This window comes from Monodelphis domestica, chromosome 1 (genome assembly GCF_027887165.1).
Source record: "Monodelphis domestica isolate mMonDom1 chromosome 1, mMonDom1.pri, whole genome shotgun sequence".
NCBI lineage: Eukaryota > Metazoa > Chordata > Mammalia > Didelphimorphia > Didelphidae > Monodelphis > Monodelphis domestica.
In genome coordinates, this window is record NC_077227.1 from 613,706,994 (window position 1) to 613,725,485 (window position 18,492).

Below are 18,492 nucleotides of genomic sequence, written 5' to 3' on the forward strand. Positions count from 1 at the left end.
GGTATTAGAGAGCCTGAGTTCTGGGTATTGTAACTAGCCTAGGATGAATGCTCTAAGAAGCAATAACAGATCTTCAACACTGACCTTCTAGACCAATACCAGTAAAAGCTGAAACAAGGACAGATCTAACAGCGATACCACTTTTAGATATTAACTTGATGGAACCAAAACTATTTAAGAAACAAGCTCAGTTTTTGCTTCCCTAGAGACCAAGGTAGTATAGGGGAATGCCCTTGAAGCACTGGAGGAAATGTTTGTACCTATGTTCTTGCTATATCTTTGAAATAAATATCCCCATGTAAAAGATATGTTGCTAAATGTCAAATGGAATTGAGATGCTAATCCCTGGTCCCTAACAAATGTGGGGAACACAATTGGTGGGGCTCAAACCAGTGGTAGGCTGGTAGGCAGATAGGTAAAACACTGGAAAGAGTGCTAGGTCTGAAGTCAAGATGACTCATCTTCCTGACTTCAAATCTATCCTCACTTATTAGCTATTTGATCCTGGGCAAGTCACTCAATTCTATTTGCTTCAGTTTCTACAGCTATAAAAGGGGCAGAGAAGGAAATGGCAGACTACTTCAGTATCTTTGCCAAGAAAATCCCAATTGGGGGGCAGCTGGGTAGCTCAGTGGATTGAGAGCCAGGCCTAGAGACGGGAGGTCCTAGGTTCAAATCTGGCCTCAGCCACTTCCCAGCTGTGTGACCCTGGGCAAGTCACTTGACCCCCATTGCCTAGCCCTTACCACTCTTCTGCCTTGGAGCCAATACACAGTATTATCTCCAAGACAGAAGGTAAGGGTTTTAAAAAAAAAAAATCCCAATTGGGATCATGAAATCAGACATGACTGAAATGCCTGAAAAATAACTAACCCACAGTAGATAAGATACACTCAAATCCCTCATAGTACCCTAACACCTGAGGGGGAGATGTAGCAAACTTGGTCCTGAGAAAGTGATGCCAGAACACATAATGGACAGAGCACTGAACTCTATCAGTCAGGAAGAGTTGAGTTTCCTTACTTCCCAAAGTTGTAAGGATAAAATAAGATAACATTTGTAATACAATTTACAAATTTTAAAACACTATATAAATACTGTCCATTACCATACAACAAATTCTGCATATTACTTTTCAGAACTACACGGCTTACCTCTGCTTCCTTTTGGTTTTCTAGATGTACATTTTGAAAAATGTTTCAAAGGTACTGAGGATATAGATTTTTTTTTGAAGTTTAGTCCATATTATTAACATTTTATATATAACTTATTTATTTTAAATTTTTATTTTTAAGAAATTTTTACATGGTTATGTGATTCATGTTATTTCCTCCCCCTCCACTCACTCCCTTCCTGTAGCCAATGCTCAATTCCACTGGGTTTTACATGTGTCATTGATCAAGACCTATTTCCATATTATTGATATTTGCACTAGGGTGATCATCTAGAGTCTACATCCCTAATCATATCCCCATCAACCAATGTGATCAGGCAGTTGTTTTTCTTCTTTGTTTCTATTCTGATAATTCTCATTGATGTGGATACCATCCCTTCTCATAAGTCCCTCAGAATTGTCCTGGATGATTGCACTGCTGCTAGTAGAGAAGTCTACTACAGTGTCAGTCTCTGTGTATAATGTTCTCCTGGTTCTGCTCCTCTCACTCTGCATCAGTTCCTGGAGGTTGTTCCAGTCCCCATGAAATTCCTTTGAGCACAGTAGTATTCCATCACCTACGGATACCACAATTTGTTCAGCCATTCCCCAATCGAAGGGCATCCCCTTATTTTCTAATTTTTAATACAGATTTTTTAAAAAAGAAACAATCCATGTCCTCAAGGAGCTTATAGAACAAATATATAAAAAATAAATACCCAGCAGTTAGGGAGGAAGGGTTAGAATACCATTTGAGTAGTCTATAAAGACTTCAAATTAGAATAACACCAATCCCCTCACTGTCCCTAATCTACTGAAGTACTAAAAGATCCTAAGTAATATGGTACCTGGTCTTTTTCACTGAAGGCTTTCTGATCTAATCCAGAACATACTTACCACATACTCACATAGCCTAGCCAGTGTTGTTATAACTGGAAAAGAAGATTAAGAGGTACTTACATCAAGTGTTAAACAACCTATTAAGCTATAAACTATAACTATATCATAAAAGAAATTTAGTTACAGTAAATGCATTTTCAAGACACTAAGCTTAATGAAATTCTACTTCTACATTTACCCGGCATAATTACAGATGCATATCTCAATGAAATACAAATTTAGGTGACTCAAGGAAAGTATTTATTGTGTATCATTACAGTACAATCAGAGATGTATGTGATACATTTATATATTTTTAAACAAACAAAGTTTTAAGTCAATTCTTCCATCATATTTATTCATCATGCCAGAATCCTGATTTCAGCATTATAAATTATTCTGATGGACCAGGACCACTACTCCATGATTTCCAGTAGTTGTGGAGTCTAGTAGAATATGGAACAAAATTTTCTTTATATGTCACTATTGTTTCTACATAAAATCCTCTTCTGGGTTCAGGCTTTTCAACAGGGACTTCATCTTTAAATTCCTCTTCTTTGGCTAAGAAAATAATTATAATTCTCAGTCATTACAAATGCATAAAATGAGACTATACAACATAGATTGTAAACTACCATTCTATTAAAGAATAACGCCAATATTGTATATGTATCTTCAGGCTACTAATATTTACAATTTCCACATGTAATTATTTGATAAGTAAAGGAAGGACATGTGAATACTCCTGAAGGCTGGACAATTTTTCTCCAAACCTTATGCTTCAGACTATATTGGTTGATCAGGAGCCATAAAAGAATTTGCTTGTGAATTAAAAGGCATATGAGATGGTAAATAATTGTCACATTGGAAGCAAAACTACTTTAAACCAATCTTTAGCCCCTTTCAAGTTCTGAAATTCATTGTCTTTTACTACCGTACTGAAAGGCTGGGAATGCTCATTTGGATTAGGTTCACCAAACTTAAAAGAGAGCAGTTCCCAGCTTCTACTAAACTTTCTGTTATGTAAATTATATATATATATATATATATACACACACATATACATACACATATATATGTATACATATACACACACCCAAACATATGGAGAGAGCGAACACTGTCTTTTGTTTTTATACAACCCAAATTTCCAAATGTATCCTTTTTCCCCACCCCTCCCAGAGAGCTATCCTATATAACAATTTTTTTCTGGAAAAAAATCATAAAAACCTTTTTAACACAAAAAAAAAATCTAGCACTATATATATGATACTACATGTAAACACATAAACCACTCTTTGGGAAATATTTTGGTTCATTGTATCATAGATTTTTATTGGAAAGAGTCTAAAAGTTTATCTACTCCAACATACTGTTTGTAGGCCAGAAAACTAAGGCCTTAACAACTTAAGCCTAATTTAAAAAGCAAATGTTTTTCCAAACTATTTTTCCTAAGGCCACCAAGTCCTTTTCCACAAAAACTAGTAGCAAATGCAGGGAGTTAATTTTTACTGATGTCAACTTCTTTATGCATATCCTTATAACTAACATAATTATTATATATCTCTCACAGGAATTTTGTTTTGATTTTTTAACACTTAAGTTACTGGTCCTCTGGGCATTTTTTTTTAGTTCTTTTAATTTAATGCCCACTTTCTCAATGTGTTCTTATTTTTTAAAGCATTTAAATATATAAATTTTCTTCTCAGGACTGCGTTGGCTACATCCAACTTCCTTTTTAATTTGTTGTCTTGTTTCTGTCATTACCTTTAAAGAAATTATCTATTGTTTCTTAAATTTGTGATACTGTGAATGTATTTCTCTCGGCATCTCTGAAACAAGTGTATATTGGGAAATTAACAATAATAATAGTTAAAAATTGGGGGGCGGAGTCAAGATGGCTGCCTAGAAGCAGCAAAATTTCAGACCTCTGAAAACCCTTCCTTACCGATCACAAACTGAATGCTTCTAGGGGACTGAAATTCAGTTTAAACATTATTTTATTTGGTCATTTTCAAACATTATTCCTTGGAAACAAAGATCATTTTCTTTTCCTCCCCCGCCCTCGCACCACCCCTCCCATAGCCTATGCGGGATTCCACTGGGTATCACATGTGACCTTGATTCGAACCCATTTCCATGTTGTTGGTATTTGCATTAGAGTGTTCATTTAGAGTCTCTCCTCAATCATGTCCCCTCAACCCCTGTAGTCAAGCAGTTGCTTTTCTTCGGTGTTTTTACTCCCACAATTTGTCCTCTGCTTGTGGCTAGTGTTTTTTCTCCTAGATCCCTGCAGAATGTTCAGGGACATTATATTAACACTAATGGAGAAATCCATTATGTTGGATTATACCACAGTGTATCAATTTCTGTGTACAATGTTCTCCTGGTTCTGCTCCTTTTGCTCTGCATCACTTCCTGGAGGTTGTTCCAGTCTCCATGGAATTCCTCCACTTTATTATTCCTTTGAGCACAATAGTATTCCATCACCAACATATACCACAATTTGTTCAGCCATTCCCCAATTGAAGGGCATCCCCTCATTTTCCAATTTTTTGCCACTACAAAGAGCTCAGCTATGAATATTCTTGTACATGTCTTTTTCCTATTTATCTCTTTGGGGTACAAGCCCAGCAGTGCTTTGGGGACTGAAATTCAAACTTAACAACAGGACAGAAGCAGGGAACCCTCCTTCTGGACTCAATTCAAAAGGTATGCCCCCCAAAAGCCGGAATCCAAGAACACTTGGGGCTAAGGGGAAGGCAGAAGGCAGATCCCAGGATCCCTCCCCTCTAACCCAGAGCTCTGAGGCCCCAGCGGCAGCGGGAACCTCTGGGTGGGCAAAGGTGCTGATCTGGAGGGTGTACCTTGAGAGCAACCTGGGCCAGGTTCAGAGCGTCCAACACAGGCGGCAAGGAGGCAGCCAGAGAGAGACCCAAGAGCCTAGAGCCCTGTGGTTGGGTCCTTCCATCTGACTCCAGTCTCACCCAAAGTTTTTGCCTCGGGGCACATCCAGACCAAACCCAGTTGAACATAATCCTATCAGGAGTTCTCAGAGCTCAGGGAGGCCAGGACCCCTCCCCCCTAGAGTACAGGGCCTCCCTCAAGGACAGGAACCTCAGGGCGGGCAAAGGCACTAGTATACCTTGTAGACTGTGCTGCGCCAGGCTCAAAGCATGGAATGCAGGCAGCAGAGAAGCACCTGGAGAGAACTAGAGAGAGCCTGGGAGGCTCCAGCCTTCCAGGAGTCTTTGGCCTCAGAGCACATACAGCCCAATCCAATTGAACTTAATCTGATCAAAAGCCTTCAGAGGACAGGGAAGCCAACATTGCTCCCCAAGGGACTGTACCAAGAGATCTGACAAAGCTCCAAGAGGGGAGACTGACCTCCCCAAAACAAAAAAAAAATTGAGAGGAGCAAGGACACAGACAAATACAGGGAGCAAAGAAGGGGTGAACACAAACAAACAACAGAAAAAGAAGAAAGAAATTACAATAGACAGCTTCTGTACAGGTAACGAGCAAAGAGCGAACAAAACAGAGGGGGAGGGATCAGCAAACGATAAATCAGAAATCCCAGCGAATTGGATACAGGCTGTGGAAGAACTCAAAACACAATTAAGAGAGGCTGAATACAATTGGGAAAAGAACTTAAAAATTAAGATAAGTCATCTAGAAACAGAGGCACTTGAACTAAAACGAGAAAATAGTGTCTTGAAAGCCAAAATCAAACAGCTGGAAAATGAGGCAAAGGAGATGAAAAATAAGGTGAAGAAGATGAAAGATGAGAAAAAGGAGATAAAAGACGAGGTAAAGAGGATGAAAAATGACCTCCAAAGAAAAGCAGACCAGACAGAAAAGGATGACCAAAAAGCCAGGGTTGAAATCAGTCTTTAAGAACCAGAATACAACAACTAGAATTAAGTGACCTCACAAGGCAGTAGGACACTATAAAACAAAACCAAAAGAATGAAAAAATTGAGGGAAATATGAAGCATCTCATTCACAAAACAGAAGATTTAGAAAAGAAGATTTAGAAAATCGTTCAAGGAGAGACAATTTAAGAATCACTGACCATGACAAAATAAAAAGCCTGGACATCATACTACAGGAAATTATTAAAGAAAACTGTCCCAATATCCTAGAACAAGAGGGAAAAGTAGAGATTGAAAGAATCCACAGATCACCTCCTGTACTTAATCCCCAACTGACAACACCCAGCAATGTCATAGCCAAATTCAAGAACTATCAGACCAAAGAAAAGATATTACAAGCTGCCAAGAAGAAGTCATTCAGATGCCACGGAACCAAAGTGAGGATAATGCAGGATCTGGCTGCACCCACACTGAAAAGTCGAAAGGCATGGAATATGATATTCCGGAAAGCAAGGGAACTAGGTCTACAACCAAGAATCAACTACCCAACAAAACTGACTATATTCTTATAGGGGAAAGTATGGTCATTCAACAAAATAGAAGAATTCCAAGAATTCATAAAGAAAAGACCAGACCTGAGCAGAAAATTTGATGTCCAAGCACAGAACTCAAGAGAATCATCAAAAGGTAATTAAAAAAGAGGGAAAAAAGAAAAACAAAAAAAATTTTTTTAAGAGACTCAATAAGTTAAAATGATATGTATCCCTATAAGAAAAGAGGTCATTGGTAACTCTTAAAAACTGTTGTTATTATCTAGGCAGCAAAAAGAAGTACACTTAGAGGAAACAGTGATAAACTGTATAGGATGAAAGGACAAGACATAAATAGGTATATAGATATATGCATGCATAAATACATACACATGTGTATGCATATATATACACATATATATAACTAGAGCTAAAAAATAGGTTAATATTAAAAGAAATGGTAAAAGAAACAAATGGGGGTAAACTTATATGTCACAAAGAAGCTGATGGTGGGAGGGGGGAGAACATCAATACACTGGAAGGGTAAAGAGGTCGGAGATAGGAAATACTCAACTCTTGCATGCTTTGAAATTGACCCAAAGAGGGAAGAATAATCCAATCCATTGGTGCAGAGAATAGATTTGTGCCCTATAGGGGAGTAGAAGGGTAAAAAACGGACTGGTGGGGAGGGAAGCACTACAAGGAAGGGAGGGGTCTGGGGGTTAATTTTAGAAAGACTACAGGGAAAATAAGTGGGGGAATAAGAAGGGAGGGGAGTAGAAAGGGAAGTAAAATAAAGGTGGGAACTAGGGGGACTAATTAAAAACAAACATTGGTGTAGAAGGAAATAGCGAAAGAAGAAAAGGCAGGAACAGGAGTAGAAACTCAAAATGCTAGGTAATACACAGCTAGTAATCATAACTGAATGTGAATGGAATTAACACACCCATAAAACACAAGCAAATAGAAGAGTGGATTAGAATCCAAAACCCTTCCATATACTGTCTACAAGAAACACACATGAGGAAGGTAGATACACATGGGGTGAAAGTAAGAGGGTGGAGCCAAATCTATTGGACATCAACTGTTAAAAAGAAGGCAGGAGTCGCAATCATGATATCTGACAAAGCCAAAGTAAAAATAAATCTAGTTAAAAGAGATAGGGAAGGTAACTATATCCTGATAAAAGGCAGTATAGACAATCAGGAAATATCTGTACTCAACATGTATGCACCAAACAGCATAGCATCCATATTTCTAAAGGAGAAACTAGAGGAGCTCAAGGATGAAATACACAGAAAAACTATACTAGTGGGAGACCTGAACCTTCCTGTATCCGAACTAGATAAATCAAACCAAAAAAATAAATAAGAAAGAAGTAAGAGAAGTGAATGAAATCTTAGAAAAATTAGAGTTAGTAGACATGTGGAGAAAAATAAATGGAGACAAAAAGGAATATACCTTTTTTTCTGCAGCACATGGTACATTCACAAAAATTGACCATGTATTAGGGCATAAAAACATTGCAAACAAGTGCAGAAGAGCAGGAATAATAAATGCAACTTTCTTGGATCACAATGCAATGAAAATAATAATTAGTAAGGGAACATGGAGAGGTAAATCAAAAATTAATTAGAATTTAAACAATACAATTCTCCAAAACCAGTTAATTAAAGAACAAATCGTAAAAACAATTAATAACTTCATTGAAGAAAATGACAATGATGAGACATCCTTTCAAAACCTATGAAATGCAGCCAAAGCAGTACTCAGGGAGAAATCTATATCCTTGAGTTCATATATTAACAAATCAAGAAGGGCATACGTCAATGAATTGGGCATGCAAATAAAAAAATTAGAAAGCAAACAAATTAAAAATCCTCAGATGAAGACTAAATTAGAGATCCTAAAACTCAAAGGAGAAATTAATAAAATTGAAAGTCAAAGAACTATTGATTTAATAAATAAGACTAGAAGCTGGTACTTTGAAAAAACAAATAAAATAGACAAAGTACTAGCCAGTCTAATTAAAATAAGGAAAGAAAAAAACCAATTTGACAATATCCAAGATGAAAAAGGAGACTTCACCTCTAATGAAGAGGAAATTAAGGCAATCATCTATGCCCAATTATATGGCAACAAATATGGCAATCTAGGTGATATGGATGAATACTTACAAAAATATAAATTGCCTAGACTAAAAGAGGAAGAAATAAATGACCTAAACAACCCCATATCAGAAAAAGAAATTGAACAAACCATCAAAGAACTGCCTAAGAAAAAATCCCCAGGATTCACAAATGAATTCTATCAAACATTCAAAGAACAACTAATCCCAATATTATACAAACTATTTGACAGAATGAGCCAAGAAGGAGTTCTACCAAATTCATTTTACAACACAAACATGGTATTGATCCCAAAGCCAGGCAGGTCAAAAACAGAGAAAGAAAACTATAGACCAATCGCCCTAATGAATATAGATGCAAAAATCTTAAATAGGATAGTAGCAAAAAGACTCCAGCAAGTCATCACAAGGGTCATCCACTATGACCAGGCAGGATTCATACCAGGAATGCAAGGATGGTTTAATATTAGGAAAACCATCCACATAATGAACCATATTAACAAGCAAACTGACAAAAATCACATGATTATCTCAATAGATGCAGAAAAAGGCTTTGATAAAATACAACACCCATTCCTATTGAAAACACTAGAATGTATAGGAATAGAAGGGCCTTTCCTAAAAATAATAAACACTATATATCTAAAACCATCAGCAAACATCATCTGCAATGGGGATAAACTAGAAGCCTTCCCAATAAGATCAGGCGTAAAAGAAGGATGCCCATTATCACCTCTATTATTTAACATTGTACTAGAAACACTAGCAGTAGCAATTAGAGAAGAAAAAGAAATTGAAGATATTAAAATTGGCAATGAGGAGACCAAGCTATCACTCTTTGTGGATGATATGATGGTTTACTTAAAGAATCCTAGAGAATCAACCAAAAAGTTACTCGAAATAATCAACAACTTTAGCAAAGTTGCAGGATACAAAATAAACCCACATAAGTCATCTGCACTTCTACATATCTCCAATCCATCTCAGCAGCAAGAATTGGAAAGAGAAATACCACTTAAAATCATCCTAGACAATATAAAATACTTAGGAATCTATCTGCTGAGGCAAACACAGGAACTATATGAACACAACTACAAAACACTCTTCACAAAGTTAAAACTAGATCTAAACAATTGGAAAAACATTAATTGCTCATGGGTGGGACCAGCTAGCATAATAAAAATGACAATCCTACCCAAATTAATTTTTTTATTTAGTGCCATACCCATTGAACTACCAAAAAATTTCTTTACTGAATTAGAAAAAACCATAACTAAGTTCATTTGATAGATCAAGGATATCCAGGGAAATCATGAAAAAAAAATGCAAAGGAAGGAGGACTTGCAGTCCCAGATCTCAAACTATACTATAAAGCAGTGGTTATCAAAACAATTTGGTACTGGCTAAGAGACAGAAAGGAGGATCAGTGGAATAGACTTGGGGTAAATGACCTCAGCAAGACAGTCTCTGACAAACCCAAAGACCCCAGCTTTTGGGACAAAAATCCACTATTTGATAAAAACTGCTGGGAAAATTGGAAGACAGTGTGGGAGAGATTAGGTTTGGATCAATACCTCACACCCTACACCAAGATAAATTCAGAATGGGTGAATGACTTGAACATAAAAAAGGAAACTGTAAGTAAATTAGGCGAACACAGAATAGTATACATGTCAGACCTTTGGGGAGGGAAAGATTTTAAAACCAAGCAAGACTTAGAAAGAGTCACAAAATGTAAAAGAAATAATTTTGACTACATCAAATTAAAAAGTTTTTGTACAAACAAAACCAATGTAACTAAAATCAGAAGGGAAGCAACAAATTGGGAAACAATCTTCATAAAAACCTCTGACAAAGGTTTAATTACTCAAATTTACAAAGAGCTATATCAGTTGTACAAAAAATCAAGCCATTCTCCAATTGATAAATGGGCAAGGGACATGAATAGGCAGTTTTCAGATAAAGAAATCAAAACAATTAATAAGCACATGAAAAAGTGTTCTAAATCTCTTATAATCAGAGATGCAAATCAAAACAACTCTGAGGTATCACCTCACACCTAGCAGATTAGCTAACAAGACAACAAAGGAAAGTAATGAATACTGGAGGGGATGTGGCAAAGTAGAGACATTAATTAATGTTAATGACATTAATCCAACCGTTCTGGAGGGCAATTTGGAACTATGCCCAAAAGGCAATAAAAGACTGTCTGCCCTTTGATCCAGCTGTAGCACTGCCAGGTTTGTACCCCAAAGAGACAATAAGTAAAAAGACTTGTACAAGAATATTCATAGCTGCACTCTTTGTGGTGGCCAAAAATTGGAAAATGAGGGGATGCCCATCAATTGGGGAATGGCTGAACAAATTGTGGTATATGTTGGTGATGGAATACTATTGTGCTAAAAGGAATAATAAAGTGGAGGAATTCCATGGAGACTGGAACAACCTCCAGGAAGTGATGCAGAGCGAGAGGAGCAGAACCAGGAGAACATTGTACACAGAGACTGATACACTGTGGTACAATCCAACGTAATGGACTTCTCCATTAGTGGCGGTGTAATGTGCCTGAACAATCTGCAGGCATCTAGGAGAAAAAACACAAGCAGAAGACAAACTGTGGGAGTAAAAATACCAAGGAAAAGCAACTGTTGACTACAGGGGTTGAGTGGATATGATTGAGGAGAGACTCTAAATGAACACCCTAATGCAAATACCGACAACATGGAAATAGGTTCGAATCAAGGACACATGTGATACCCAGTGGAATCCCGCATCGGCTATGGGAGGCGGGGAATGAAAAGAAAATGATCTTAGTTTCTAAGGAATAATGTTTGAAAATGACCAAATAAAATAATGTTTAAAGGGGGGAAAAATAATAGTTAACAATTATATAGTGCTTACTATGTACCAGGAATAGTGCTATGTGCTTTATAATTATAACTTGATCCTCATCACAGCCTTAGGAGGCAGATGCTATTATTTCCCCCAGTTTAGAGATGAGGAAACTGGTGCAAAGGTTGACTTTCCAGGGTTACAATGTTAGTGTCTGAGGATAATTTTGAATTCAGGCCTTCCTAACTCCAAACTCAATGCTCCATCCACTTCGGCAACCCCACCCCCATCCCCCACTCCCGGCTTAGAGGGGTAACGCCAGCTCTTCATCATAGCTCGTGGGTAGCCCCAACATATGGAGCCTCGGAGCCCAGGGGAGAGGAGGAGCAGGGAAGGATTGGGCTTTATTGTCATTAACACACGAGCCCGTAATGAAGCAGCTCCTCTCCTCCACCCCCCATTCTGCAGATGAGGAAATTGAGGCTCGGAGAGGTGAGTTGTGCAAGGCTGCACAACCACTGATTAACGTCAGAGGCAGGTTTTAAACCCAGGTCTCCCTGAATCCAAGAGAAGCCCTCGGTTCCTTCCTCCCCATGGGGCCACCCCGGAAGCCTTCAGTAGGTACCTAAATCCCCCTTTCGCTGCCAGCTGGAGAGGAAAAGGGAGGTGGCTGTGGTCCAAGCCCCGATGACATAGACTAAGGACATCCGCCGGTACCACAGGGAGGCTGCGATGTCCTTCATAACGCCGCTCTGCACCGGAAACCTCGTCCAGGTAAGAGTCGGGTAGAAAACAGAGGCCTGGGGCCCTAGCCTTCAAGGGAGCCAAGACGCAGAAGCCGTCAGCTCCAGACTTTCCTAATTGGCGGAGCTCCCTGCCAATGAACACCTTCAGGATGACTGGACTGTGCTGGGCGTTCTGTTGCATCTTGGGAAATGTAGTTTCGAAGACAGTTGCGTGCAAAACAACGCAAAGTCATTAATGTGGTAAGGAACTTTTATTAAACGCCTATTAAATATGTGCCTGGAGTGTTGGGATTACACTTGTAAAGGATGAAAGGCTTACATCCTAATGCTCTCAGAAAATAATATACAGAATACTAGTGTGCTGTAAGAAATGATGAATGAAGTGGTTTCAGAAAAATCTTAAAAACTTAAAACTGGGGCAAAGTGAAGTGAGCAGAACCAGGGAAACAATTTACACGTTAACAGTATCGTAAAGAAAATCAGTTGTGAATGATCTAGTAACTCTGATAGATACAAGGACACACGATTCTAAAGGATTCAAGATAAAAAGTGCTATTCGTTTCCAGAAAGAGAACTAGCAGATTTAAGTAGATTGAAATTTTTAAAATGTTTTTCTTGTTTTTTTTCTTCTTTCCCAAACATAGCTATTGTGGAAATGTTTTCCATGACTTCATATTGTAATAAGGGAAGAAGAGAAATCTCTTTCACATGTTGCAAACCCATTTCTCTTCTTCCCTTACTACAATATGTATGAGTATTTGTATATTTTGCCTTCTCAATCAATGGGAGAAGGAGTGAAGGAATTTGGGATTTGAAAATGAAAATAAAAATAAAACAAAAAATTAAAGAATATTCCAAGTCTCTAATGTGTTAAATTGGCTAAGATAATGGCAATAGTCAAAGTTGGAAAGGTTGTGTAAAGAAATTTGGGATTATGCAAAAAAGTGATTAACATCAATAGTTTGACCTAGAGTCCATTGATCTCAAGGAGGTAATTGATAAAAAAAATTCTAGCAGCAGTTGTGGCATATTTTATATTATATATATATATGTATATATGTATATTATAATTATAACTATATTCAAAGCATAAAGAACAAGCATGGCCCCAGAGAAGAGATATAAGAAAATTTCCCCCAATCTTTTTGCAGCAGAAATGGAATGTTATAGTCAGATTTTTTTCAACATCTTGATTTTGCTTGGGGTGGGAGGGGGGGTTCTCTCTTTTGAAAAACATATCTGTAATATAGAATGACTCTGGGAAGAGAGAAAGGAGGGACATGGGGGAATTGTGATACAAAAACAAGATATCAATAATTCTTAAAATTTCTTATACAATAATTGGACATGAGACTTGGAAGTAGTTCATTATTGGATGAACAGGGTTTTTTTTTTTTTAAATTTTTAAACCCTTACCTTCCGTCTTGGAATCAATACTATGTAGATTCCAAAGCAGAAGAATGGTAAGGGCTAGGCAATGGGGGTCAAATGACTTGCCCAGGGTCACACAGCTGAGAAGTGTCTGGGGTCAGATTTGAACCTACGACCTCCTGTCTCTAGGCCTGGCTGTCAATCCACTGAGCTACCCAGCTGCCCTCAGGTTTATTATATTTTAATATCTCCAACAATATCAAATATAAAAGCCCCTGTTGTTCAAGACTGTTCGTAACCTACTATTCCCTTTTCTCTACTTCCTGCACCTTACAGCCAGTCCCACTTTCCCTCTGCCAATACAGAACAGTACTTGTTGGAAAATTTTGTCTTCCGTTGCTTGGGATCCTAAAGGTGAAGTGAATTGCCCAGATAACAGTGACTAATTAATAGGCAGCTATTTTTCCACCTCTCCAAATTCTCTGTCATTGAGATATTTGTGTTTAATAACTGTTGCCTTAAGCAAATCTTATGAGTGCTTCTAAAATAGGGGTTAACCTTTTTTGTATCAAGATTGCCTATGTGAAGCCTGGAGATTCCCCCCTTCACATGTTTAAATGTATAAAATACATAAGATTAGAAGGGAAACCAATTATATTGAAAGTTACTAAAATATGTATCTTCTTGAAATAGTACAGAGATCCCAGGATCTCCTAATTCTAAAGATTATGATTATCACTTTAGTTAAGGTGGCTCTACCTTATCAGGGAAGGTTAACTTCATATTTTTGAATGAATAAAAGATTGACAACAAAAGTTATTTTTTTCCTGTCAGTTCAGTTTTTATTTTTTAATCATAAACTTCATTCTGTGGTCTAGCCAGACTCATGGAAAGAAAAATGGAAGCACAATGATTACAAGGTAGAAGAGTAGAATGGGAATAGGGGAAGGTGTTCTACTCAGCTACAGAGGAATGGTTTAGTGGTTAAGACAAAACAAACTTAGGAGTGTTGTCCACAGTTGGCAATGGTGATTTTCCTGCTGGTTTCGCCAACATAGGAATGGAAGCACTTCATGGCTTCCAAAATGTTCGTGCCTTTTTTCATTTGACCCAAGGCCATGAACTGCAGATGAGACACCATTGGACATGATACTAGTACCAGAAAAATTCTCAACAGTAAATTTCTCTCCATAAACAGCCTTGTACATGAACCCAGGAATGATTCTGTGAAGGCAGGATCTCTTATATCCAAATCCTCCCCCTCCAGGCCAAATTAGCAAGGAATATAATGGGATTAGCCATGGCTTTGGGTAGCTAAGCTAGGTGGAGACAGTAGCAGGTCACTATGTTTTCACCACCTTAATAAAAGTTAGGCTTTATAATGGGATACAAACAAGTTCTGGAAAGAGAATTGGAAGGGAGTAAAAAAGTGCTCTGTGCCTAGCTTTGCTGTTTACTATGTGTGTGTCCTTGGGTAAATCATTTACATTTCCTCAATTATAATTTATATTATAATTTCCTCAATTATAAATTATAAAAAATTATAAATATAATTCTTAGTATCCAAATTTCTTCCATCAGAGCCAGAGCAATTCAATTGTCTCTCTCCTCCATTACAAAATATAAGCTTCTTAAGAGAGGGACTATTTTGGTCTTTATATTGCCATTACATAGCACAGTGCTTGGCAAGCAGTGTTGATTTTTTCATCACTAAAAAAAAAATTTTCCCATCAAGAAAATCTGTTTCCTCTTGCTTCTGCCTCCCATCCCACCATTAAAAAAAGAGAGAAGGCAGTAACCTTCATTATAAATATGCATAGCTAAACAAAGCACATTTCCACAGTGGCCACATGAAAAAGTCTCCTATCAAAAGTATTCTATCAGTCACCTGTCAAGAGGAGAGAAGTATGTTTCATCATGAGTGTTCTGGATTTATGGTTGGTCACCGCACTGATTAATAATTAAGTTGCCTTTACAATACTGTTATTGTATGAATTGTTCTCTTTAAATCAGTTTATAACAAATGTTCCCAGGTTTCTCATTTGTGATTAGTTAAAACAAATAGCTAGCATTTGACTCTGAGATACATAGTGCAAACATCATGAATTGAAAGATAAAACTAAAGCATAGAAAGATTAATAAAAGGCAGAGCTGGAATTCAAACCCATTTTCTGTCTCCAAACAGTACTCCAAAGTAGTTGTTTTAAATAGAAATGGGACCACTATGCCATATGGTTTAAGGATAAGGATTGCAATGGATACTGACTTTAGAAAACCACACAGTAACATCAATGTTCAATTGTATTTGCTTCATTAATTTTTTCCAATTACATTTTAATCTTATTTCTGGCACACAAGGGTGGTATACCTAAGCCTGTGTCTGACATTGCTGCTCTATACTATAGATTAAGGGGAAAATGTTGAGATTAAAACCGTTGCCTTTATGAAATGGAAAGCATTCATTAAGTATTTAACTAAAGCATTTATTGCTTTGTCAAGCACTGTGCTAAGTCCTAGAGTTACAAATAGGAAAGTAAAATCATTCCTGCTCTCAAGGAGCTCACTAAGTAAGTAAACCATAGGAAATGTTTTGCAGGGCAAATGGAAATCCTAGGGTCTGTGCAGATGGACTGTAATTGTTGATTGCACAACCAATTGTTGAGTACCCATGTTCTTAACCAATAACCACTGGAGAGAGGGTAGTAGTTGGCCCTATCTGTTAAGCAAGGCTCTATCTAGGACACCTCTGGTAGGAAGGGGATAGGGGAAGTTAGAAGCTTTCAGTCACCAGAGGACATTCAGAGCCTGGTAGAAACCTGAGCAAAGAGTGGAAGAAAATGTATTTTCTTTTCAGGCTTGCTGGGCACATAATATAAAAAATCTCAAATGTGGATGGGCAAGTTTACTATCAGCTTAACTTTGTCTTCTCTATGCCTTCCTCTACCCAGTCACCTTTGAAGGCGAGTAAAAGGGGGTTTTTGGCCATGGAACTTGGCAGTTATTGGACAAGCAGACCCTGCATGAATAATTAGGTGTGGAACAAAGAATCTCTTCCTGGAGAAGTCTTACTGACAAGAGCCACAAGGCAGATCATTCCTTAAGGACCAAATCGAGGAAGGTTTTTTATTACTAAGAGAAAGCTTAAAGTTCTAATGGCATTATTACTATTTACCAAGTATCTGGCAATTGATATAAAAAAATGAAATATACTTTCATCTGATGGCACATGACCATGACTACCATGCTCACTGCACTGGGACTATTAGAGATGTCTATTTAGTCTTACCTCCCCTCTACCACCACTCAATGGCACTGGCCTTATGTCTGTACCTTGCCCAAGACACTCTATCTCCTGATTCTGGGCAATTTCCCCTGGCTATTCCCTGAGCCTAAACACTTCTTCTTGGCTTCCTTCATGTCCCACCTTATGCCAGAAGCCCATCCTGGTCCTCCATATTAGGGTCTAGAGGAAGCCAGAGGATGCCATAGTGCACAGAACTCTGGGCCTAGAGTCAGGAAGCCTAGATTAAATTCAGTCTCAGACATTTGCTGTGTGACCTTCAGTAAATCATTCAGGCTCTGCCTTGCTGTTTCCTCATCTGTAAAATGCAGATAATAACACCTTCTTCCCAAGGTTGTTTTGAGAATGAAATGAGATATTAATCATAAAAGGCCTGGTGCCTGGCACACATGACTTTAATAAATGCTTCTTTTCTTCTTTAGTACTTTCTCAGGCGATTATCTCTAATTTATTCTTGTTTACTATGCTGTCACCTCCATTAGATTATGATTTGAGAGTAGGGAATGTGGAGCTTTTGGGGGGGCCAGGGAACCCTTTCTTAGTTCTTTGCTGAGTGCCTGGCACATAATAATATGTACCAATAATACACCCCTTAATAAATGCTTGTGGATTTAGAGATGTGTTCAGTTTGCACTTTCAGATTGTCTTTGGTTGGCACTGTCATGATGGCTTAGGGGACAGAGTGGATCCAGTACCCTCCAGTCACTTTACTCTAATGTGGTACTACTGGCATGCCTCTCCTCTGTTATGATTTAGAGGATAAATTAAGATTAGGTTCAGGAAGGAAAGGGTAGAGATAAGAGACTGGAACTGAGATTTCATTGATTGTAGGGCAGAAGTGTCAAACTGGCACCCTGCAGTTTGCTGCCTGCAGGGATCCCTTTCTGAGTGTGACCCCAATGGTATAAGGAACTCTTGAATGAAAAAAACTCTCCTAGCAATGAAGGCTGGTACCTTCTCTGCAATTTATAATCTTAGAGAGTTGCTGCTCAGGGCAGTAAGTGTTTTAGCCAAGGCACACAAGCCGAAAGTTTCAGAACTGAGATTTGATCCCACTTTTTCCTGGTTCCAGGGCTAGCTCTTTAAACATCACACTGTATTGTGTCTTCAGGAAGCAAAACATGGCTAAATTCTTTGAATAAAACTACAGAACTCAGGTTTTCCATAACATCTTTTTAGCTAAAATAAGTTTTTAGCTACTCTCCCCATCCAGTTTATTTTCTTCATGACCATTATGCCTTCATCTGAGGGAGTTGCCAAAGGTTTCCCATAGTTTATACAGATGACCATATTAGGATAAAGAAAGCTGTTAAAAGATCGAGAAGTTCCAAAACATCAGTGGACTACATTTTAGTCATGAAAAAAATAGGTAAAGTTAAGAGTACAAATAAATTAAAAATCAAAAAGACTATGTAAAAAAACCTTCTTTTGAATGTATGTAGTACATGATGACATCTTAAAATCTCACAGTAAAGTAAGAGGAATATAGTAAATATTTCCAATAGCTATGAACATAGTCTGGTTACTGTCTCCTTCCTGAACGTTTTGACTTTCTCAATTTAGGAGGCACTTGACACTGCCAATTTCTTCAAATGATCCATGAAAACCTGCAGGCTAACATCATCTGTTAATATTGGGGCTCCAGATTCCTGAAAACAGAAAAATAAAGATATCTGA

General features: G+C 37.8%; 2 protein-coding genes across 4 annotated transcripts in view; both read right to left on the bottom strand.

Moving 5' to 3' along the window:
• Window positions 1–2,270: 2,270 nt before the first annotated feature.
• On the bottom strand, window positions 2,271–12,274 carry SMIM26 (small integral membrane protein 26). Its single transcript, XM_056813852.1, has 2 exons — window positions 12,023–12,274; window positions 2,271–2,593 (listed from the first exon to the last, which is right to left on the bottom strand). Exons 1-2 carry the CDS (start codon window positions 12,138–12,140, stop codon window positions 2,427–2,429), a joined length of 285 nt encoding a protein of 94 aa, XP_056669830.1. The 5' UTR covers window positions 12,141–12,274; the 3' UTR covers window positions 2,271–2,426.
• A 2,059-nt stretch (window positions 12,275–14,333) lies between these two features.
• The window catches only part of SEC23B (SEC23 homolog B, COPII coat complex component), a 37,712-nt gene continuing 33,553 nt past the window's right edge, over window positions 14,334–18,492 (bottom strand). For all 3 annotated transcript variants that reach the window (XM_056813850.1, XM_007476644.3, XM_001374098.5), the window contains exon 20: window positions 14,334–18,464. In XM_056813850.1, the coding sequence (XP_056669828.1) occupies window positions 18,375–18,464 (90 nt within the window). In that variant the 3' untranslated portion in view covers window positions 14,334–18,374. The remainder of the gene's footprint in view (window positions 18,465–18,492) is intronic.